Source organism: Haematobia irritans, chromosome 4, assembly GCF_050003625.1.
Source record: "Haematobia irritans isolate KBUSLIRL chromosome 4, ASM5000362v1, whole genome shotgun sequence".
Lineage (NCBI taxonomy): Eukaryota > Metazoa > Arthropoda > Insecta > Diptera > Muscidae > Haematobia > Haematobia irritans.
In genome coordinates this window covers 107,021,268-107,046,787 of record NC_134400.1, presented here as the reverse complement: position 1 = coordinate 107,046,787, position 25,520 = coordinate 107,021,268, and the positions used below count along the sequence as shown (strand labels likewise).

Below are 25,520 nucleotides of genomic sequence, written 5' to 3'. Positions count from 1 at the left end.
AATAAATATTTACTGCTGCGATTATTTATGAAACTATACCATTTTGAATTTCATGTTTTTCGATAAATTAGTCACAATAAAGTGCTATTGTGAATCGATTAAGCGTCACTTTATCAAAACACAATCTGGCAAGATCGGCGCGACTTGCACTGATGAGATGTTCTGGATAGAACACCAGTGCAACGATGTTCTGGATAGCCCATACAAATGTTGTATCCAGTGCAAAAAGAAAACAGCCCTATAATTGTTGATGACAAAATATTCAGTAAATAGGACTGTTCGCGTACTTTTCCAGTAAAAAATATCCAGTAAAAACTAGCAAGAGCGTAATGCGCTTTACAGACTATCAGTTATTCCGGACGACAGTGCTCGTGTCGAACATATCCCATATATTGTGCACATTATAAGTTAAGTCCGAAGGCATAATCGATACTGCTGCATGTTTATGGGATTGATAACACATTTACCGATTATTTAGTCATCGCCGGCAAGTCGTATCGATCCGACACACTGTAAGATTCGTTACAAACACCGACATTCTGTCCGGAATAACTGATAGTCTGTAAAGCGCATAAGAGTGTATTTTATCCCATAAACATGCTGCGGTATCGATTATGCCTTCGGACTTAACTTATAATGTGGCCAATATATGGGATATGTTCGTCATGTCCACTGTGGTCCGGATAAACTTATAGTCTGCAAAGCGCATTAATGGGATCATAACGCATTTATCGATATTTTACTTTATTTTACTTACCTCCCATAATTGTCGGCGACGATGGTCACAATGTAAGAATCTTTACAAACACAGACATTTCGTCCGGATAAACTTATGCGCTTTACAGACTATCAGTTATTCCGGACGGAATGTCGGTGTTTGTAAGGAATCTTACAGTGTGTCGGATCGATGCGACTTGTCGGCGATGACTAAATAATCGGTAAATGTGTTATCGATCCCATAAACATGCAGCAGTATCGATTATGCCTTCGGACTTAATTATAATGTGCACAATATATGGGGTATATTCGACACGAGCACTGTCGTCCGGAATAACTGATAGTCTGTAAAGCGCATTATGTAATGAACGGCGCAATATATGCACTTCAGACGCAAACATTTTGTATAAATAAACGTATAGTGCGTACGGCTCATTATTATTGGTATATTGAACTGTCAAACATAATTGTTATTGTATTGACATCATTATTACCTTAATGGATCATCGCTCTTTTTTATATTACCATTCAACAAATTTAAAAATATCATGCCTATTTAAGCAAAATAAAAAATTAACAAATAATTCAACATCTACTTCGTTTTTATAAAAACTATCAACGAATATTACTACTATTGAACTTTGAATTTTGGTAAAGTAGTGAGAGAGTGAGAGAGCGGACGCCTCTTTCCGTTACAAATCTCTGTTGTCAGACAATTAGACGTAAACATTTACTTTGCGACCAATTATTCTGGAAACAATTGGAAGAAACGAACCAGGTGCAGAAATTGATATTCATATAATGTAATACCAATTCCTGAAACAAAAATGGAAAGTGGAGTTGAGGTTAGTAAACATGTTGTATAAAATAAAGAATACTTCGCACTAATTGAGTACTTACTCATTTTAGATTGAGCCGTGTCAAAGTGTTGAGCCACATGAAGTGGAGGAAACTGTCAAGTCGAAAGCTGTGGTTAAATTTTCCCAGGTACAATCACCAGTAAAGTTCAATAGACTGGAATGTAACACGAACCTTAACCTACCTCCATCAAATTGGTTAACCAGTGCCGATAGCAACTATGGTCTACAACAGGCTTTGTATCATAATCCCGGCTTTGCGAGTTTTCGCATGGCCCATATGTTTCCGGATTGTGTAGGTGAGGTGGATGTTGTAGCAGATGCTGAGAATATAAAGAAGTTACTTAAGCTTCCCTATGCTTCTAAGGGAGCGGTAAGCATGACGGTACACAAAGTGGGAAATACCTTGCTATTGGACGAGTTTGATATACAAAAATACCTGTTGCGAAAGGCTGACGATGACTGGACATGGTTGAGAACATTTATTATGGAACAGATATTGGCATATGGGGAAGGTGGGCACAATTTTTGCTTGAAAGACAAATCGCGTGAGGCAATACAGACCAAAAACTTGCTCTCCAAGTTCTTGTACTACTCTCTGAAACAATCTAACAACTGTGAGACTAATGCATCGACTACGAACGATAAAGAAAAGCACTCAGCATTACCACTTACTGGTCCACTTTTACCAGAACCAAAAGTTGAAGAAAACGTGCCAGATCCAAATTCGTCGCATGTTTTCCAACGAAATGTGGTATGGACATTTGAGGATATACGCATGTTAATTGGGACGGACATGCCCATATTTGGTGGACCAAATAGGCCATGTATTAGTCTGAGACTTCGTGACATGGCCAAGCCGATTAATGTCCTTACCGGGATTGACTATTGGTTGGACAATCTTATGTGTAATGTACCAGAGGTGGTAATGTGTTATCATTTAGACGGCATAGTTCAAAAATACGAAATAATAAAAACCGAAGATTTGCCATATCTGGAAGATTCACAGTTCTCTCCGCAGGTGGTGAAAAATGTTGCACAAAATATACTCTCTTTCCTTAAAGCCAATGCCACCAAAGAGGGTCACACATACTGGCTCTTCAAGGGGCGTAATGATGATGTAGTTAAACTGTACGATCTTACAACGTTGTGCAAGAATCAGCAAGGGTCTTCAGACGATGAGTGTGATGAGACACAGGAAAATCCATTTACAGTGCCTGTTGCGATGCTTCTGTACACCGTGGCACGTAATATGAAAAATCGCACACCACAGATTTCATCAAAGACTGCTGGGAATATAAGGGCTCTATTGGATAACTGCATTAAATTGTTGCCCAAAGAGAAATACCCACAAATTGTTACCTCATCTCATTATATCCTCTCTGATTTACATATTCCCGCGGGAATAGATCCAAAAGATCCCAAGTTTGATATATATGAAACGGATTCTGATACACAATCAGTATATGAAGAGGAGGAGGAGGAGGTCGAAGAATACGATTTTGAATACGATGAGGTTGAAGCGTGCGAAATGAAAGCAGATCATAATGTGGCAGTGCAGAATATTTGTGATACGCTCAAAGATTTCACTTACGATAGTCAACCTAAATCAAAATTGGACAAGAAACGGCCTTCGCCGCTTATTGCCACAGTAGAGGAGAGATGCCTGATATCTTTGAGTCATATTAATCAGGGTCTCTCCTGTTTGCAGTTCTTCAATAAAAATGAAGAGACATTTATTAAAGAGTCCGAAGCAAGAGCTAAAGATGAGGAGAAACAACGAATATTGCATGAAGAACAAAATCCCAATATGGCAAAACCATTCAAACCCATTCCGCTGCCCTACGAAAAACTAAGTTCCCCAACAAAGTTGGAACCATCTCCTGAACAGCCCTTGATCAAGCCGATGGTGGAAAATAAATCGAAAAAGTCTAAGTTGAAAAAATCTCATAGTAAAGATTTGAAGCCAATGCTAGCCTCGCAAACATCCGAGAACAGCAGCACGGCACACCACCAAATAGCCGTTAGCTTTAACTCCCAACTTTTTGGTTCATGGAATATACACTTGAAATTGTTATTACTTGAAAAGGCATGCTTGACTTATGCAACTTTAGCTGAACACAAATACATGGAGAGCAAATATGGCTTAAGTCTACGCTACATATATATGTCCTGTAAATGTCAACATGTGGTCCTAAAATATGTCTCCACAATGGTTTCACAAAAAAGGTGCTTGCTAGGAAGGGCTGGGGATTGCCTGTTTCAAATGGCTAAAAATTGGGAAAATATTGATGCAAATGTAAAAGATTTCCATAGAATACACGATGACGAGAAATACATAGAAAAAGAGCTAGAAAAGGAGTTAGGTAAGTGCATACATGGGTGTAGAAGGGTAAGCATTTTGCATAATTGTAAACATTTTAGACTCAGACGATTGCTCGGACCTAATAATACCTCAAGAAAACGTTGAGCATCTTATGGTTTCAAGCTGCGCTTGTTACGAAAATGCTTTGGATGACGTTATAAGTGCACATAGTAAAGATAATTCAGATGAGGATGCTCGCCATGAACTGTTACGTCGTTTAGGAAATGTTCGCAATGAATTAGGAGTTAAGTACATGTTTTGGTCCCAAGAACAATATACCAAATACATGGAGGAAAATTCAGCCGAGTCTGCTACCGAAAATAAAGAAGACGATGTTGAGACCGATGTAAAATCCCCACAGGAAGAACCATTGTTCTTGAAGTTGGCCATGAAGTCCTATGACTGCCTAACAAGGGGCATCAAGGCATTTAGTATGGTGCAAGACAATGTTAATATGGCTTTTTTGTACTGTAATATGGGTAGATTTATGAGATTCCGGGCTCATCTCATTATAAATAACAACAGGTGAGTATATGCAGTGAGCGTGAAAATAAACTGTACAAAGGGTTTGTTTTAATTAAGAGTAATTAAGAGCGTTGAGTTTTTAATTTTCGATTTTTAAGTTTAAACAGAGACTTAAATACTCTTTAGCTAATATGGTTAATAAAATCGTAGATATAAAGGCTGAAATAAAAAGTTGTCTGAAACAAATTCGTACAGTACAGTTTATTTTGGCGCTCACTGTAGATCTTGTATCTCAAATTGTGTCATACAACTAAGCATCTTGTATCTTTAGTATCGATCTGGTGCAGCAGCAGAAAAGGTTTTATAATGAGGCATTCTCATACTATGAAAAGGCCCAAGATGTACTAGGATCCCGAAAATCTAACCCTGAACTCTGGGACTTGGTCAATTGGGAGTTGTCTACGGCAACATTTACATTGGCCAAACAACTGCAGGATGGTAGCAGAGCCGATGAGGTGCGTGTGTGTGAATGCGGATCTCTTCTTAATTATAAAATTTGATTAATTTCATACATTTTTCTTTTTTAGACCTGTCGAAGTGATTTGGAAAAGGAAGTTTTGGATCTCTTACAAAAATCATTGAAACTCTGTGATATTGAACATCCAGGTTCACGACAAATTATATACACTTATCGGTCTGGGTTAATTCATCAAAGGTTAGTATAAATCTGTTTTTTTTATTAATAACTATAATAACTATTTGAACCCTGCCATGCAATTCGGTTACAGAATTTAGCTTCTGCTTTATGAAAATACGAAAAAGTAAAAGTTTTTTGGTTTTAAAGAATTTGCTAGCACCTTTTTTTTATATTTTATATTTTTATTTATTTAATCAAACTGAGCCCCCATGGGCCATATGTTGATAGATATATAAAGTAGAGCAATCATGAGATTTAAAATATTAATTACATACACATAAGCGTAGGAAGGCCTCTGGGGAGGGGGCTTAGACCCCCCCAGAAAAATTTTAGCCCCCCCCAGAATTTGAAAACCTATTTACGATTTTCCATTTTTATAAAAAATAAACAAGCCCAACCAAAAAAGCGTCGACAAAAATGTAATGAAAATTATCTTTTTGGATCCGGAAGTGGTGCACAATTGGCGAAGAAGGGATGAATTTAATATGGGCTTGTCATAGGACGGAAGTCCTCCATTTCAACAGCCGTTGCACTGAATTTGCATCACTTCTTTAGGTGTGATCCGAATTCAATGTTTTCAATGTAAATTAAAAAATTCTGTTATATTTTGTCAAATAAATAATTTTTATAATTTTTAATGGATTCTAATGCTTGTCGGAAACGTCTGACCTCAAATATTTTTAAAAATTCACAAGTTTTTCAGATTGGATTTAGAATTTTTTTTTTTTGACAAAATTCAAATTATTTGTACCATATTATGAATTCTTACTTCGTTTTTAAGGTATTTGAAACAAAAAAGTTAAAATTTCCCATTAAAAGTATGAAAAAACCCAGTTATAAAAAATTTAATTTAAAGAACTTCCTGAGTAGTTAAAATAAAGTACATCATTGGGAGTACATCTTCTGGAAGTGCTTTTAAAGTTGTGTCTTTGGAAGAACTTCCAAATTTTTTTCCTGGGAAATGCTTTATTATAAATTAATTTTCGAGTTATTTTGATGTCTAATTTTTTTTTTATTAATTTTTATGAAATAAAACATTAATTGAAATATAAATAAATGAAATATAAATTTTTAGCTAGGGGGGCTACAGCCCCCCCTAGGAAAATTGTCTAGCTACGCTAATGTACATACATCAAAAATTGCTAAGGCACTAACACGAAAAATTCTAAAACTATAAAAAAAAACTTAAAAATCTAAAAATCTAGCAAAATCCTCAATGCACATTTCTAAAAAAATAATGAATAAGTGTGAGACAGAGATTGTCAATGACTAAACTGCTAAGCTTCGTGAGAAAAATGGGATATTAATTTTTTTTTGAAAACATGAACACTATTCGATAATTGCTTTATGTTTTGAGGTAAGGAGTTCCACAGTCTGGTAACTCGAATTGCAAACGAGCGCTCCAGAATATTATGGTTGAAATGTTCAATGCGTATTTGAGTGGTCCTTGTTGTACTCAAGAACCGGAAATAAGATATAAGATATGCTGGTTTACCTGATTTCAAAACACCATGAAGAAAACAAAGACATCGAATATCAAGATAACGCTCAAACGAGCATCCCAGAAATTCATTAGCAAAGCGTGAATAGTTGTGTCTACAGTTTTTACCGAATACAAAACGAAGCAGAGAATGGAAACATGAAGTAAGTTTAGACAAACTTGATCTACTTGACCCCATATAAACCTCTACACCGTATAAAATATGTGGCATAAGTAGTGAATGCGCCAGCATTCGTTTCACAGGAAGCGGGAGAATAACGTTCAAACTATATAGTTTCTTCAGAACGAAGTTAACTTTTGAACATATCTTGGCTATATGGAAATCGAATTTAAGTCTATGGTCAATGTGAAACCCAAGAGAAATAATGGAGTCACTAAAACTAATTAAATTGTCTTGGATCACAATATCTCTCAGTGTGATCGGCTGGCGGGGATTTTCAAAAGCCATGATCTTTGTTTTACTGACATTAATGGACAAGTTATTTCTGCTAGCCCAGTTATAAATATGACCGATGTCATGATCCAAATTCAATAGAGCATCTTGCGTCGTGCCAGATGCGCAGGTACTAAATAATTGAATATCATCGGCATATATAGCCATATCAACATGTTGAACACAATGTACAATGTCATTAATATATAACATAAACAGTATAGGACCAAGGATAGATCCCTGTGGAACACCTGAAGAAATTGGATTTACACATGAACTACGGCCATCACTATGTACAAATTGGAAACGGTTCGATAAAAAGGACGAAATAAGTCTACAGGAAAAAACCGACAGATCAAATTGCCGGTAGAGTTTATGTATTAATAAGTTGTGATCCACGGAATCAAAAGCCTTGCTTAAATCAAGAGCAGCAAGAATTCCGGGATCTCTCTTGTCAATTACACGTCTGATATCATCTGTAAGCTTTACCATAAGCGACGTCGTGCTATGGCGACTTCTAAAGCCTGATTGACATGGATCAATTAAAGAAAAATTATCCAGATACGCAATTAGCTGATCCTTTATCAAGATTTCAAAGCATTTCGACAGCGCTGGAAGAATGGAAATAGGCCTGAAATCACTGCAATTTGAACCCGAAGTGCCCTTATTCTTGAGAGGCGTAACTCTTCCTAGCTTCCATGAAGCCGGAAAACAACTAGTCATAAGTATTGTGTTAAATACATGTAATATGTGATGACAAATGTACGGAAATACTATCTTAATGAAGCGAATGGGAATACCGTCAGTTCCTAAGGCATTGGACTTAATTCTAAATATTGCACTGTGTAACTCGTCCAGATATACATTCCTAAAATTAAAGTTATCACGCAAAACATCATAATTAATACTAGATTGCACATAGTTAGATTGTGAGGATGTATAATAATTATTCAACAGGTCAAGATCTATATCACAGTTATTATCACAGGCGTTGTCAGAATCAAGTGCCCCAGTGGAACTAATCCGAGACCAGAGTTCCTTGGCATTGGACGTACCCTGAAACATGCGAAGACCATACGCTCGTTTAGCACGTCTTATTGCCCTCCGAGCTATTGATCTGTATCTTTTGTATGTGTCTCTATTACTAATACACTGATTATCAATATAAGCACGGTACGCTAAGTCACGATGCCAAACTGCTTGCCTAATATCATCATTGTCATACCAGCGTGGTCTGATGCTATTAATTGCCCTTGTCCGCTCAGGTACATTTCTCCCAAGTAACTCATTCAAAATGCAATTCAGAAGAGTTATCTGAGAATCGGTATCATTTGTGAGATAAAGAGGCGTAAAATCTGCACTTTCTATATCACATAGCAAATTGTCCATATTTATGGAAGTATAATCAAGGTAAGAATAAAACAAGTTCTGATCCTGGTTTGGAACTAAATATTGCACAAGACAGAAAGCATGCTTCGAATTCAGCGCTGGGAAATTAAATTGACTGCTGCGGATAACCGCAGAAGTGTTGCTAACTAGAGCATAGTCAATAATAGAAGCGGACATACGGTTCAAATCAAAATGAGTGGGCATATTGTTGTGTAGAACAGACAAATTACAACGTGTCAACATTAACTTAAGATTAGCATACTTTCTAGAAACAGAAATATCACAGTTAAAATCACCAATGATTATAATATCGGAAAAGCTAACAGACATATCAGAGATGAGATCTTCAAGAGAATCAAGATTACCCGTAGGCAAATATACGACACCAACCACGAACTCAAATGATCCAGATGTTATCTTTAAAAATAAAGCTTCGCAAGAATTCGGATCCGATGCAGTAGCGAGCGGCCGAACCCTTAATTTCTCAGAAACATATAAGCCCACACCTCCACCACGCATGCCACTACGATCGTTACGGAAGAATTTATATCCTGGAATATTAACGGCTTTGTTAGGCACATAAGATTTAAGCCACGTTTCAGTTACGCCAACAATATTAAGGTGGCAACTTTTTAGCATGTTGAAAACCTCGTCGAATTTAGTCGAATTCAAATTCTAATATAAGTCAAACAATTCTTTGAAATGTTTATATGTATTTGGAAGATTAATACTTGAACATTTCAAATACGAATCATACAAAACAAAAAATATTATGTTTTAATAATATATTATCACGCTTCAAACTGAGTTTAAGGCGGCATATATTATATTCAATCTGACCCACATTCCCATCCTGATATTTCATTATATCCTATAGCGGTATTTTGTGTACCACTAAACAGCAATGCTGAAAATATTTTATTTAGCCTCTCTATAGACGGATTCCCTACGTGTGTATCGAGAAATCGAAATTTCATAGGGTTCCCTAAATATTTGATATTTTTTATATCAGAGCTTCCCAACCCAATTTGCTTCGCGCCCCCAAAAAATGTATTAATTTCGTTGCGCCCCCCAACCCAAACAAACAAAAATAAATATTAACTAAAGCTGAAAATATGATTAACAATAATAAATTAAATAGTTAAAAATAAAAATGTTTATGAATATTAATATAAAAGAGTTTATCAATTAGTGGGAAATTTGGCAATTTTTCCTTTCATTAGCTAGATCTTTAATATTTGGTACTATTACTGATAAAGTACGCCTTAAATCAGTTTCAACATGAAGGCAAGACAGATATTTTGACTTTATGTCTAAAAGTGACGAAAATGATTTCAAAATTTTTAAAATGTGTGAATACAAAAGTGCCTAGCAAAAAAAAAATTGGAAGTTCTTCTAAAGGCACAGCAAAAAACGCTTCCACAGATGTTCTTTATTTTAACTGCACAGGAAGTTCATTTGAGTCAATTTTTTATAACTCGCTTTTTTCACATTTTTAATGGGAAATTTAAAGTTTTATTATGGTTAATGGGTTAAAAACAGATTAAAAATTAATAAAATAGTGCAAATTATTTAAATTTTGCCGAAAAAAAGCAAAATCCTTTCTAGAAAAATTTCGAATTTTTGAAAATATTTGATGTCATACGTTTCAGACAAGCGTTATAATGCATTAAAAATAATAAAAAATTTTAGAAATTATTTATTCGTCAAAATATCAAAAAAAAAAACTTAATTCACATCCAAATCACTGGATTCGCATCACACCTTAAGAAGTGATGCAAATTCAGTGCAACGGCTGTTGAAATGAGGGACATCCGTCCTATGAAAAACCCATGTTAAAATCATCGCTTCTGCGCCAATTTTGCACCACTTCCGGATCCAAAAAGAACATTTTCACTACTTTTTTGGCGACGCTTTTTTTGCTGGGTGGGTACTGGTTCGGATATTTTAGCAAGAAATATAGCCGTTGCAAATATAGTGAACGACTAATAATGGGAAACCTACAACAAATTATAGAATTGCATGTAACTTCTATTCTTTTCTCACTGTAGTTATAAATGAACATATCGAAATGTGAACATATGCTCTTTTGTAGTATATTATTGATGTTTTATTGAACTTAACAATTAGTGTTGTTTTAACAAATTTAATGATACAAAACCTGTTCAACCAAAAATGACGCTGCGCCCCCCTAGGGGGGGCGCCCCCCCCATTTGGGAAGCTCTATCCTCAAATATTCATATATGTTTCTATGTCACTGCCTAAATCTTATGTCACTTTCTAAATCTCAACAAATCCTTGAATTGTTGTGCTAAAGGCATTATCGTTTTATACTGGTATATGTTCTTGAGCAATTTTAACCCCCTTAGTCTGAAATTTCGAACTGATACCACCGTTGTCACTCTAGTCAAAAATAAGTTACCAACATTTAAAGAAAATTTTACTAAATTTTAAAAATATCGTATCGTAACGTTTTTGATCAAATTTTGCTGGTTGGTAAGAACAGAAACTTTCTTCCAAACACTTTATTATTCTATTTCATTACTGCAAATAAAAATAAAATCCCATGGTAGCGAACAGCGTTAGCTAGAGAAAATTTGTTATGCATACTTTTGGGCGGTAAAAGTATACACTGATAATAGTATGGTTAAGAAATTGAAAAATTGCTCACAAATATTGGGCTAGTGAAGTCGGTATGTTAACAATCCAATCATATCTGTAACCTTAACGCTATTTACGATCGAAATGTGTAAAATATTCCAATGACAAGCCCATATTAAATGCATTGCTTCAGCGCCAATTTTGCAACACTTCCAGATCCAAAAAGAACATTTTCACTACTTTTTTGACGACGTTTTTATACCTTCCACCATAGGATGGGGGGTATATTAACTTTGTCATTCCGTTTGTAACACATCGAAATATTGCTCTAAGACCCCATAAAGTATATATATTCTGAGTCGTGGTGAAATTCTGAGCCGATCTAAGCATGTCCGTCCGTCCGTCTGTTGAAATCACGCTAACTTCCGAACGAAACAATCTATCAACTTGAAACTTGGCACAATTAGTTGTTATTGACGCAGGTCGGATGGTATGCAAATGGGCCATATCGGTCCATTTTTACTTATAGCCCCCATACAAAGCACGTATACCTTGCCATCGGCAAGCGTTACCGCAGCTTAAGTAATTCGATTGAGGATGGCAGTGTTTAGAAGAAGTTTCCATGGTGGAGGGTACATAAGCTTCGGCCTGGCCGAACTTACGGCCGTATGTACTTGTTTTTTGTTGGGATATTACTGTATAAATTAATGTAACTAAAAAGTGGCACAGTATGACAAAAAAGTAAAGTAAAATCGTAAAAAGTAGCACAAGCAAAAGTTTGCACAAAAGTATATCACTGCTCGAAAAAAAATGGTAAATTTATCACTAAAGTTGTACAAAGGTAACACTGGTAGCGAACCCAATTGACTCCATTGGTGCCCTCCATTTTTATAGTCTTGGCACTGTGTGGTCATGATCTAATTACCGCGATTTGCATGAATATGTGTCTACCCTAAATATAGTTCCTAGCTAATTTCGTCATATCTATCACTATATTTTGCATTTGGATAAGGGATACAGAATTCGAATCGACTTATTTCGGGTGATAGAGGTAACAATTTCATACAATCAATATTGAAGGTATAAAGATGAACGTTTATCCATTTGGAAAAATTTATTCTAAATTTCTTAACCGATAGGCTTCAACTATAAAACGTGTATTTCAAGGTATTCGACTTGAGGACCTTGTTTCTACCGCGGAGCTTGTTACAAATTGCAGTGGATGGGCAGACGACTTAAAAAGGCCGTCGAATGTGACCCCGAGTATCTTGGGGTAGTTCACTGTCGGAATTGTTTCGCCTTCGACTCTAACATTCAACTGCCTACGTACTTTCGCCGTCCATGTAGTGAACAGTGTGGCTGAGGATTTGGTGGCGGATATCCTCAAATTTCTAGCAGTGAAATAACTGGTAAGATCAAGAATGTAGACGTTTAAACAATCGCATATGTCATCAACAATGGGCCCGGATGCTAGGATTGTACAGTCGTCCGCATATGATAAAATCTCGACGCCGTCAGGAGGGGGTGGAATTGAGGACAGGTTGAGATTAAACAGTGCCGGAGATATTTAACCCAATCCTGGGGAACTCCCTGTTTAACTCTACGGGGTTTTGCCGGTAGGGACGTATTCTCGATGTCCTCGGGCGCCACGAGGGCCGTCCTGTGACACGGCTTGGGCTGATTGAGTCCCATATAATTATGTACTGAAATGGCAACAAGGCTGTCGTCGTACTATGAACCTTGCGGAATCCATGTTGATGGTGGACGTCTGGGAAAATTCTCCACAAGGCTGGGGAGGAGTAGTACCTCAATTGTCTTGGCTACTGGCGGGAGAAGGGATATCGGTCTGTACGATTCACCCTTGTTCGAGTCTTTGCCTGGTTTCAGTAGTAGAATCACTCTACCCATTTTCTAGACATCGGGTATAATGAGAGATTCTAAGGACAAGTTGAAGAGTGTGGTGAAGTACTCAACTCCCAGTATTCCCAGTTGCTTCAGCATTAGCATTGAAATTCCGTCGGGGCTCAGCGCCTTGGATGGTTTCGCGCTGTTGATGACATTGGTAACTTCAGCTGTGGTAAATTGTGGTGTGTCATCGGCTCGGACACCACGTATGCGACGAGTGGCTCTCCTTTTCGCTCTATCACTCTCGGGATGCTCGACAAATTGTTGGTTGATGTATTTATTTAGCGCATCTCTTCGGACCAGTGACGGTCACGTCGCCAAAGGCGACTAAAATCCCATCATCCCCCGTAGCGGGGTTCGAGAGGGCTCTCACTGTTGACCACAATTTACCTGTTCCTGTGCCTAGGTTACATTGCTTCAGGTGCTCTAAACATGTGTTCTGCTTGTGCTCGTCGACTATCTTACTAATCTATAGATTCAGTTCCCTGATTCTAGCGTCAGCAGGGTTAGCGCGACGGCGTTCATCACGCCCGTCTGCCAGTCCCGCCGCTTCAGCTGCGGTACTGCGCACTTTGTTATTGATGTTAATGCTTGACAGATATTTGATAGCTAACCTACTTGAGAGACTGTATAATGAAGAACCTCAATTGTATTTTGAGATTCTTTAACAATTATGAGTAAAACAGGAACCACTGGCCAATAATTAGTTTCCATGGAGGTAATACATTTACCTATTGGTATTACACTTTATTATGAACAAAATTAATCTAATTGCATTTAATTTAGGCCTTTGAATTTCAAATCAGCTACTAAGGCTACATGATCCGATGGGAAAACCACGGAAGGGATGGCTGTGTTTGCTTTTAACTCTTCATTCGTTGGCAAGGGTGCGAATTGTTCTACCTCTAAACGATCGCATTGATAGAATATATAATCCAAACATGCAGCAAACAGATGTGTGTAATTTGTATACTCGGGAGTACCACAAGCTGATTTGATAGCAAAGGGTTGACTCAAAGAAACACCTTTTACAGCTTCTTCCGCGTCTGTAAAAAAGTAGGCGTAAATATCAATGTGTTCACATTTAAGACTACACCCGATGACACTTACTACTACTCCAATCGATGAAATCCTTATCGACATATCGTTCAGTCATCAAACGATAAATACCACATTCTGGAACACTATTGAAATCGCCACAAAAGATAATAGCCAACTGATTTTCATTTTCCAAATTGTAGTTCTTCAAAGACTTTTTATATATATCCTCAAGGTAAAGCATGGAGAACCCAAATTGTAGAAGCCTTATATGATCTGCATCTGGATGAAAATATAGATGCGTATTTGCCACAATGATATATCGCCCATTTTGCATTTTCAATATATTGAGTTGTAATGTTGTACTGCGATCAATGATACGTTCAACAAGTTTCTCAATATTTTGAATTTTTTGCCATAATTGGCGAAAAGCTTCCAGAGTTCTTATCTGTTCACCTAAATTTATGCTATAGCTTTCAATCAATTCAAAACGATCGGTACGAAAGAATGTGGCTATACCCTCGCCACAAGTTCCCTTCTGGGCTATTATACCCTTAAATGCTTGAGTTTCATCTTCTAAAACTGGTCTTAAATCGTAGTCAAATATTTTCATATCGACCTCTTGCAGACATATAATGTCAGCATTATAGCCCAATAGCTCTTTAAGGTATAATTGCTTGCGATAATCCACTTTTAGGGCATAGGGTGGACAATATGGAAATAGATAGGAGCGGGAATAATCACTGTCGGCATACAAATCGGCCAGAATGTTATACGATACAACTCGAAGAGAATCTCCTTGTAAACGATTTTGGGTAAAGTAGTGTCTAGTCTCAAAAGGACATTGTCCAGGCCCAGCTTGTACCTCATTCTTGCTTATTTGCTCTACACATGGGCCAAAATTACCCTGTGTGTTTCCTGGAGTCAAAACAAACTTAAGTAAATGACCAACATCGTCGTTTGAAGTTTCATAGAAAAAACCCTCGCCACATTTTGTCCAATTCGAATGTTGTATATTCCCTGAAGGAGGCTGGAAGATAAATGTTTCTTGGTACTAAGTCCATTTTCATAATAATGGAATATTTACCATTTTAGATCTGAACCATTCTGCTTTGGAAGAAACTTTATCGGCATACTTCATATCCAATTTGCTCGGGTATACTAGGAATCCAGCCATTATACACGTCGGTAAAACAACATTCACAACCCATGGCTGATTTAGGACCACTTCAAATGTTTTATCCAATATATGCAGTGTGAGATTGGACGAGGGTGTGTCCCGTAAGACTTCGGCGAATGTAATATCCTCAAGCTTGGCATTGTCTTTTCGAAACTCAACTGTTATCTATGGGGGAGAAAATAAAACGTGGTAGTTTTTTAAGTACAATTTCTCCATACTGCATACCTCTCCACCATTCGCATCTGGAATTGGTTCTTGAACTTCCGCTGTGGATTTCTTTTTTCCCTTTTTCAACTTTTTGTTGAATTGTTTTTCAATATTTCCTCGTATTCTGGTTAGAGCTCCTTCTAGTTTTTCATCCAGTTTACGGCAAAAATTAAAATCTCTGTCAATATTCAGCTCTTCATTGGTATAACGAAAGTTGATATGTAGATCTTGTTCACAAGGGTCATTGCGTAGGTAAACTTTATCGACAGTCATCACAACTTTACGTTGAGTATAAGAGGCAGCAGTTCTTGCCTGTTTTGGAATCAGCTCAAAGCGAGTGAACTTCAGAAAACACCTTAGCATAACGATGTTGGTACATTGCTGGTTGGTTCTTGTGTGTTAGGGATGCCATATCGTGATTTGTATTGTGCCAATGGCATGGGCTTATATCTGCTATAGAAAAAGTTGTCCGATTGGTCCACGTTTTTGCCAGAGCATAGATTTTTGAATTGAATATGTCGGTTTTTGTCGGAAAGGGTTATATTCGGATTTAGACATCCCGAATGTTTTCATAACTCTTTATATTAGATTTGATATCCATCGCTCATAATCTACCTAAGAGAAATTTCTGTTTTTAAAACCCAATTGAAACAGTATCTCTTTGAGAGAATTGAAACGTTACTTAAAAAAAAAAACATATAATTTTTTGTCTTTATATTTAAATGAATAATTTTAAAATATTTATGAATTGAAACTTGCCAACTAGTCTCTACTAAAGCCTTTATGGCGCAGAGACGAACATTTCTTTGTAAATATTGAATTATTGAAATAAATAAATAAAAAATATAAATGGTATCCAAATAATTGGTAATAAAGTCTATATTAAGAATTCATATAAAAAACTTCCTAACTATGAACTCGAAGAGGTCCCGGATACTTCGAAATTTTGATTTTCCACTTTCTTCAATGTACAAAAAAGAAAATGGAAAATTATTCAAAACAATCGTGCCATTTAAAACAAAAACCGAATTTGTACTATCTTTTCCAAAAACCAAAAAAACAAATCTTGTTGTGTTACCTCTTTAATGACTTACAAAGTATAAAACTTTCTTCGTTGAATTCGCAATTTACTCGAAATTATGATATTATATATAATGTGCTTTAATATGATTTTTGATTATACACCAACATACTTTGATAATACACACAAAAAATGTTTCAATTTCAATGTCTTCACGAAAATGATACTATCAATCACAGTTTTAATTGATTAAAAAGTTAATTGATTTCATTAGCAAATTTCAATTTTTTAATTGATTCAATTAAAAATTTAATTGATGTTGATTGCAGAACTCAATCAATTTTTCATTGAAAACGTAACTATTTCCAATTATTTTCTTAACTCGCTTAGTGTTTTTAATTTAATTAAAAAATTGATTTTTTGAAAAAAAATTTAGTTAAAAATTAAAAAAAGATTTCCGTCACTTTTTTTAAATGACTTAGTCTTTCGAGTGTGATTAAAAATTAATTGTATCAATTAATTACTTAATTAAAAATTTTCAATTATTGACTTAATGTCTCCATCTTGATTAAAAATTTAATTGTATCAATTAATTTATTAATTGAAAAAAATTTTCAACTTCAATTAACTTTTTAATTGGAAATATTTTGGGGATATTTATTTCTGTGTAGTCAAACATTTCTTTAATTTATATAAAAATGTAGCCATAGTGGTCAAAACAATCTGAGGTCGATATCTCTTTCGATAAAATTTGTACTTAATATTTTCTCTTTAAAATATACTATTTTTACCAAATAGGCAAAATTTCTGTTTTATAAAAAATTGCAACCAGTCAACAAAAATATAAAGGAAAATATCGATTTTAAGGCGTTAATATCTCTAAAACTAGGCTACCCCGACAAATTTTTTATTATACATTATCCACATTACATTCCCATCGTGTTCAATGATTAGCATTCCAGGGTCGTGGGTTCAACCCCAGTTTCCAAAAAAAAAGTTTTTCTCGGTGGATTATTCCTCTCAGGAGTTCTGGTGACATAGAATCGGATATTTGAACAACTTATGGTAAATTAGATTTCCCCCATTTTGGTACGCGTCATTCCACTTTCAATAATATCTCAATCCATGACCGAAGGCCTCTGCGTTAATTCAAAATTGAAAAATGCAAATTTTCAGGGGTGTATATATTGAAATCTAGGCTTTTCCGACAGCATTTTTAAAAACAAAATGTTCTTAAAAGAGTTTAGTCATACCTAATGCTTAGTACTAAGTTCGTTTCTGTGAAAAACGAATATCTTCATCTATCTCTGTAAATAGGGTCTCAAACCCAGGGATGTTAACTTATTTATGCGAAATAATATGCCTGTCTATTTCGTGCGAAAAATCCAGGGTTGTATAAATATGTATTTGTAAATACTCAAAACAAAGATTTTGCATTTATTCCGCGCTAACGTTTTTTATATGGAGTATATCAGTTTTTCGTGCGAAACGTGATCTTAGCACTAATATGCTTTTTTTTTGAATTTAATAAAACAAATTTTGCCATTGTTGCCAAAAATTAAGGATATAAGCCAATTTTTAGGGCTCGATATTTTGGAAAGGCCTATTTTTAAATTAAGTTTTTCTCTTTCAACTTGAAAACTCGTATTTTCCAAATTCTCAAAAAGTCGAAAACTCTACAAATTAAAATTAAAAGGTCGAATAGTCGTTTTTTTGTTCATTCTGATTATTATCCCTAATGTATTTCGTTGTATTTGAAGTTGACTACAGGTGATGTTATCCCGTTAAATGAATCTAAATTCCCAAACTAATTAACAACGTCATCCCTAGTGAACACATGTTACCTCTTTGACATTTCATTATTGTCAGCTGTTTGAAAAGACGTTGCCAACCACCTAACATGTTGGAAAGAGTTTCCATGTTGCAGTTATAAAAAGTTATAGTAGAGATTTCGCACAATTGATTTTCAAATAATGGAGAAGAAGAATATATCACCAAAATATTTCTAATTAAAAAGTTAATTAAAGTTGAAAACGTAATCAATTAAAACATTAATTGATAGATTAACTTTTTAATCAAATTAAAAATAAAATCAATTAAGAAAACTAGTGAAAAGTTTTACATTTTCAATTAAAAAATATTAATTATCCCAATTAAATGTTTTAATTAAAACAAAATATCCAATTAAAAATATAATGAAACATTTCGTCGGGAATAATTAGTTTCATAGTATTATCTGGTCCATTCAATTTTGACTATAATCTAAAGAAAAATTCAACTATAACTAAAGGGTGATTCTTTTGAGGTTAGGATTTTCATGCATTAGTATTTGACAGATCACGTGGGATTTCAGACATGGTGTCAAAGAGAAAGATGCTCAGTATGCTTTGACATTTCATCATGAATAGACTTACGATCTGCCACAACGTCGAATTTTCAGTGAATGGGCCCTAGAAAAGTTGGCAGAAAATCCGCTTTTTTATCGACAAATTTTGTTCAGCGATGAGGCTCATTTCTGGTTGAATGGCTACGTAAATAAGCAAAATTGCCGCATTTGGAGTGAAGAGCAACCAGAAGCCGTTCAAGAACTGCCCATGCATCCCGAAAAATGCACTGTTTGGTGTGGTTTGTACGCTGGTGGAATCATTGGACCGTATTTTTTCAAAGATGCTGTTGGACGCAACGTTACGGTGAATGGCGATCGCTATCGTTCGATGCTAACAAACTTTTTGTTGCCAAAAATGGAAGAACTGAACTTGGTTGACATGTGGTTTCAACAAGATGGCGCTACATGCCACACAGCTCGCGATTCTATGGCCATTTTGAGGGAAAACTTCGGAGAACAATTCATCTCAAGAAATGGACCGGTAAGTTGGCCACCAAGATCATGCGATTTGACGCCTTTAGACTATTTTTTGTGGGGCTACGTCAGGTCTAAAGTCTACAGAAATAAGCCAGCAACTATTCCAGCTTTGGAAGACAACATTTCCGAAGAAATTCGGGCTATTCCGGCCGAAATGCTCGAAAAAGTTGCCCAAAATTGGACTTTCCGAATGGACCACCTAAGACGCAGCCGCGGTCAACATTTAAATGAAATTATCTTCAAAAAGTAAATGTCATGGACCAATCTAACGTTTCAAATAAAGAACCGATGAGATTTTGCAAATTTTATGCGTTTTTTTTTTTTTTAAAAGTTATCAAGCTCTTAACAAATCACCCTTTATAATCGGAAAATTCATAAGAAAGTGTAAACTCATGCAAAATTACAAGAAAATTATTTCATCTAAAGGATAAATAATTATAAATAAATAAACAACAACTCAATAAATAACACAGGGAAACAATATTGAACTTTTTGAATCGGTTCAGATTTAGATATAGCTCCCATATATATATATATGTATCGCCCGATTTTCCCAAATTTGGCCATAAAAACCTTATTTATTAAGCGATCTACCTAAAACTTGGCTTACTCTAATCTTCTATAACACTAACTTTATGTGCAACAAATCATCGAAATCGGTTTTGAATCGGTTCAGATTTAGATATAGCTCCCATATATATATGTATCGCCCGATTTTCCCAAATTTGGCCATAAAAACCTTATTTATCAACCGATCGTACCCAAAGTTGGCTAAATGTAATCTTCTATAACACTAACTGTATCGAAATTTCATCGAAATTGGTTCAAATTTAGATATAGCTCCCATATATGTATCGTCCGATTTTGAAAAATTTGCCCCTAATAGCCTTATTTTTGACCAAAGAGGCCTCATTTATTTACTGATCTTTCTCAAATTTTACACAAGGTAACCTTCTGTGGTATCAATCATACCTGCAAAATATTATACAAATTGGTTCAGATTTAGATTTAGGACCCATATATATGCATCGCTCGATTTTGCCATATTTGGCCATAATACTCTTATTTATTAACCAATGTTATTCAAATTTCAAATTTTGATGTACTAGCTGATCGTATTTAGATTACATGTAGCTCTTACATAATAATATTGACCGATTTTTACAAAATTTGGATTTATTACCCACAACTAATCGACCTATTTCCTCCTTTTTAATAATGGACTCAATATTAGTGGCATACTAACTCTTTAGGTGCAAAATAATCTATAGCTCCTAATATTAGACATTTCTGCTCAGATTGTGACAAGACTCCCATAAACATGTACCCAGCCTTTATGTTCTTAAATATGGAAATCTCAAAAACCTATACCAATGATACCCCAAAACCTATACCAATGATAGCCCACAAATGTCTATGTTTACCAATTAAGTAGAGGTGGTTTAGGGTATGATATAGCCCGCCCGACTTTCTACTTTACTCACTTGTTTTAGTTTTGAAAAACAAAAAATAAAATTTTTAACAAAAAATAGTTTTTTGTTTTTTTTTTTTGTTCTTAAAAATTTTAAAAATAAACATGGGACAAATATCACAGTCTTTGTCCAGAAACTGTTAGTTAAACATATTTCGAATAAAATGAGCTTTATATCATTACAATCGGTCCACAACTTTTTGGCACGCATAGCAACAATGCTAATTCTTCTCCCTGTGCAAAATTTCAACTAGATCGAAGTTAAAAATTGGCCTCTATGGTCATATGAGTGTAAATCGGCCGAAAGCTATATATGGGAGATATATCTAAATCTGAACCGATTTCAACCAAATTTGGCACGTATAGCTACAATGCTAATTCTACTCCCTGTGCAAAATTTCAACTAAATCGGAGCAAAAAATTGGCCTCAGTGGTCATATGAGTGTAAATCGGCCGAAAGCTATATATTGGAGCTATATCTAAATCTGAACCGATTTCAACCAAATTTGGCACGCATAGCTACAATGCTAATCCTACTCCCTGTGCAAAATTTCAACTAAATCGGAGCAAAAAATTGGCCTCTGTGGTCATATAAGTGTAAATCGGCCGAAAGCTATATATTGGAGCTATATCTAAGTCTGAACCGATTTCAACCAAATTCGGCACACATAGCTACAATGCTAATTCTACTCCCTGTGCAAAATTTCAACCAAATTGGGGTAAAACTCTGGCTTCTGGGACCGCATTAGTCCATATCGGGCGAAAGATATATATGGGAGCTATATCTAAATTTGAACCGATTTCAATCAAATTTGGCACACTTGACTATAGTACTAATTGTTCTTCTTGTGCAAAATTTTAAGCAAATTAGAGTAAAACTTTGGCTTCTGGGGCCATATAAGTTCATATCGGGCGAAATATATATATGGGAGCTATATCTAAATCTGAACCGATTTCTTCCAAAATCAATAGGGATCTATTCTGAGCCAAAACACATACTTGTGCCAAATTTGAAGTCGATTGGACTAAAACTGCGACCTAGACTTTGATTACAGACGGACATGGCAATATCGACTCAGCAGCCCACCCTGAGCATTTTTGCCAAAGACACCATGTGTCTATCTCGTCTCCTTCTGGGTATTGCAAACATATTAACTTATAATACCCTGTTCCACAGTGTGGCGCAGGGTACAAAAATTAAGTAATAAAAACAGATTATTTTATTTTTATGGTTGCGGTAGCAAACTCATAACACCTATAAATTTTATTGGTCCTCTATGAAAACAACTTACTTCCATTCCTTTCCGAAGACGACGAATTTGTTTATTGTTCAGATGTTCCTGGTTAAGTAACAGCGATGGAATTAGAGGAGTGTGATCCAAATGACGATATCTCTAAAATGACTTGGAACATTTAAACACAATGTAAGCGCGGCCTAAAGAGAATATTGTTTGGGATTTTCGGATTTTTTTTTTTTAATTTAATATGGTGAACCGTTTTCAAGTTATTCCAATATATGTACACAGAAAAAATTTCACGAAAATTTTTCCAATTAAAATTTTAATTGAGTTTTAAAAAATATTCAATTAAAATTTTAATTCATTCAACAAATTTTTTAATTGAAACAAAAATCAATCACAAAAATTAATAGTATAAATTAATTTTGTAATTGAAGACATTTCAATTAAAAAATTAATTTGATCAATTAATTTCGTGATTGAACCAAAAAAAAAAAAAAATTGTGTGTAGCGAAGGAGCCTTAATTTTGAACATAACGGTATATCTCGAAAAATCGAGCTGATAGAAAAAAAAACAAGTGCAGATTTGGATTCAGCGTCCCAAATAACATAAATGATATAAACGATATATAATTCTTAATCAACAGAACCATTGTTCCCTTGTGTAATTGATTGCCGCATTTAAAAAATTAATTGAGTTTTTCGACCAAAATAAACTAAATTTTTAATTGTACCAACTACTTTTTTAATAAAATATATTTTTTGTTTCTAATTAATTCTGTAATTGATATGATCATTTTCGTGATTGGTCAATTAATTTCGTGATTGACTCTGAAAATGTTTTTTTTTTATGTATGGACCAATTTGTGCATGATTGTTGGACCAGATATATATACTAAAATTGCGGGGTTCGATATGGCCGATTTGCTATACAAACCGATCTATGTTAGTAATAACTAATTGTGACAAGTTTATTTACGGCCATTTTCATGTAGCTCAGTTAGGCTTTAACTGCCAGTTAACAGAAAGAAAAATGGAAATATCTTTTCTCCGGTTAACTTTAACTCCGGTTAACTTTAACTTTTCAGCAGTTAAGTTTCTAACTGGCATATGGAATATATACGCAAGATGACAGATATGTAGATATCACGGTTTAAAAGTTCGTTAGCTAACGTAGCACTAACGGAGCTTCATGAAAATGGGGGTTAATAACTTAGTTTGTAAACCTGTGAGTTTAGCACCTATTTTGTTCTATTTATTTTCATTATTTATTATGATTGTGCATAAATCAATTAATAAATTTCTTTATATTATTGTTTTTTTTTTTTTTTTTTTGCAGGATTGCATCCTTCCATCATAGTCAACTACGAAATAACTATAGCGATTCGACTACTTTACCGAAAGCTATTCTTCAGTTGTGCAAATACCATTACGAAAAGGCGGCCAGTATTTTAGATAGCCTAAGAGAAGCAGCCGATTATATAGTGGTGCAGCTGGAACGTATATCATTGCAAGAGTTTTTGGCTGAAAGTAAGTAAAATGATAACGCACGAATGTATCTCTATAAGAGCAAGTCAAAAGCAAATGGTTTGAATGATCGTTTAAATTCTATTGATTTATATTCTATACCACTCTTATGAATTTCGACTCTAATATATGTTTCTATTTTATTTGCAGACTCAGTTCATAATATGCAAAAAATTAAACATTTTTCCCAAGTACTAGAATTGTGTCTTAATTCGAAACCACTCTTCGAATACGCTTTAAGCAATTGGAATTCTTCGACTGATAACCAGCCAACAACAGCTGCCAACAATTCTGCTACAGCAACGACTGCGGCTGGCGGAGGTAATAGTGAAGCTGAATTTCAAAAACATATACTCTTATTTGAGAGTCGGTTACAAAATGCCCTAAAGAACCTCATAAAATTGTGGCTTAACGCAAAGGATGATGCTAAACACAAAGCAGATCTATATAAAAAGATGTATATGGAAACCTTGAATATTAGAAAAATAACAGGGTCTCAGAACGGGCAGACAAGTGTGACTGTCTTGGCACAACAGTTAGCCAATCTATTGGAGAAACTGACTCAGTGGGAGCGAATACATGCAAACAATTTAAACAATAACACCAACAATGGAACTAATAATACAAACTAATAGCTGCCAAGCAGTTGCACATGCTAACCATTTGGTTCTTCTTTTTTTATTCTTATTGTTGTGTGGTCTTCACTCCTAAATCTTTAGTATACAATTCGTCGCCTCTAGTTTTTTTTTTGGTAAAAAACAAAAACGAAAACCGATATATATTTGATCTTTTAACCAAAAAATGGCCATGTATGACCGAAATCGTTTTGTTTTTTTGTAGTTGTTAAAGTTCCTGCAATCTATATAATTGTAATTCTTGTTTTATAACAATACGTTACGTTTTTTTACTACATTACATTTTCCATCCTTGATTATAAGGATGGCGTAGTATCATGCTACTATAATTCTATTTATATTACAACATATAGAAATAAATAATTTCGATTCTTTCAAAAATACCCTCTTTTTATATTTTGCACCATAGGGCCATATATAGAATAGGGCATTACTCATTAGGTCTACAGTCGACTTTTTGAGAAACCGTCTTTTTGTCACAAACAAATAATCCTACAAACGCAGGATGAGCATTTTCCATATGTAAATTCATGTTAATTTGAACTCGATCACCATCATAAATTAAATTGAACTTGCAAATTGCTTGCCTTCAACACATTCTCTAATACGTTTGAAACATAGAAATTAATTGCGACTTGAGAAATTGTTTATAATGTATTGAGAAGTTGTTGCTAATGTACAGAATTTTACTATTCCTTTCGCTTTCAAATATATTTATACCCACCACCATAGAATGGTGACAATTAGACGTGTGCGCGTGACTGAAATTTCACTCACACTCACGCACATTCACGAAGCAAAATATTTATTCACGCACGCTCACACACGATACGTGTGGTAGCCAATCCCACTCACGCACATTCACGAAATGAAAACCCGTACTCACACGCACGAACTACTTTTAAAGACTCGCTCTCATGCACGATTCACGACAATTCACGTGATTCACGAGACAAATTCACGATTTTCCAAAGGGAAATCAGCAGAGGTAACCAAATTCAAAAATAGAATATAGTTCGAGAGCTAAATTAATTTCAGTTAACATACGAGTATGAATTAGAGGTGTGCACGTGGCACGAAATTGTCGTGACTCACGAAAATTTTCGTGATTCGTACGTGAGTCACGCTCATGACAACAGCGTGAGTGTGCGTGAGCGTGATTAACAAACGAAAATGTCGTGCGTGAGCGTGAGTCACGAAAATAATATCTTCGTGAGTGTGCGTGAGTAACGTATTAAACTCACGAAAATATTCCCGCTCACCAACATAAAACGCTTAAGAGTTAAATTCAATTGCAATTTTAGTGACACCTAGGATGTTAAGAGTTTAATAACACTTGCGATTTTAATAATGCTCATGTTTTCAGACACTTCGGTAAGGTAAATTAATCATAAAATTATTCGTGAGTCA

General features: G+C 35.1%; 2 protein-coding genes across 2 annotated transcripts; one reads left to right on the top strand and one right to left on the bottom strand.

Annotated features, from left to right (window-relative positions):
- The first annotated feature begins 1,218 nt into the window (after window positions 1-1,218).
- LOC142236892 (erythroid differentiation-related factor 1) lies at window positions 1,219-24,491 on the top strand. Its single transcript, XM_075308174.1, has 7 exons — window positions 1,219-1,562; window positions 1,627-3,940; window positions 3,999-4,464; window positions 4,736-4,919; window positions 4,992-5,119; window positions 23,288-23,478; window positions 23,626-24,491. The coding sequence occupies exons 1-7, from the start codon at window positions 1,545-1,547 to the stop codon at window positions 24,105-24,107; spliced, it is 3,783 nt and encodes a 1,260-aa protein (XP_075164289.1). The 5' UTR covers window positions 1,219-1,544; the 3' UTR covers window positions 24,108-24,491.
- LOC142236893 (2',5'-phosphodiesterase 12) lies at window positions 13,634-15,764 on the bottom strand. Its single transcript, XM_075308175.1, has 4 exons — window positions 15,374-15,764; window positions 15,056-15,313; window positions 14,041-14,998; window positions 13,634-13,976 (listed from the first exon to the last, which is right to left on the bottom strand). Exons 1-4 carry the CDS (start codon window positions 15,716-15,718, stop codon window positions 13,708-13,710), a joined length of 1,830 nt encoding a protein of 609 aa, XP_075164290.1. The 5' UTR covers window positions 15,719-15,764; the 3' UTR covers window positions 13,634-13,707.
- Window positions 24,492-25,520: the final 1,029 nt, after the last annotated feature.

What these genes read in the sequence shown, in the direction of transcription:
- LOC142236892 (XM_075308174.1), top strand. An exon ending in CTCATTATAAATAACAACAG is followed by an intron (nt 4,465 to 4,735) that starts GTGAGTATATGC and finishes TTGTATCTTTAG; the next exon opens with TATCGATCTGGTGCAGCAGC. An exon ending in GCAAGAGTTTTTGGCTGAAA is followed by an intron (nt 23,479 to 23,625) that starts GTAAGTAAAATG and finishes TTTTATTTGCAG; the next exon opens with ACTCAGTTCATAATATGCAA.
- LOC142236893 (XM_075308175.1), bottom strand. Translation starts at nt 15,718, where the DNA reads ATGCTAAGGTGTTTTCTGAAGTTCACTCGCTTTGAGCTGATTCCAAAA. An exon ending in CAGATGCGAATGGTGGAGAG is followed by an intron (nt 15,314 to 15,373) that starts GTATGCAGTATG and finishes TCTCCCCCATAG; the next exon opens with ATAACAGTTGAGTTTCGAAA. An exon ending in TTTCATCGATTGGAGTAGTA is followed by an intron (nt 13,977 to 14,040) that starts GTAAGTGTCATC and finishes ACTTTTTTACAG; the next exon opens with ACGCGGAAGAAGCTGTAAAA.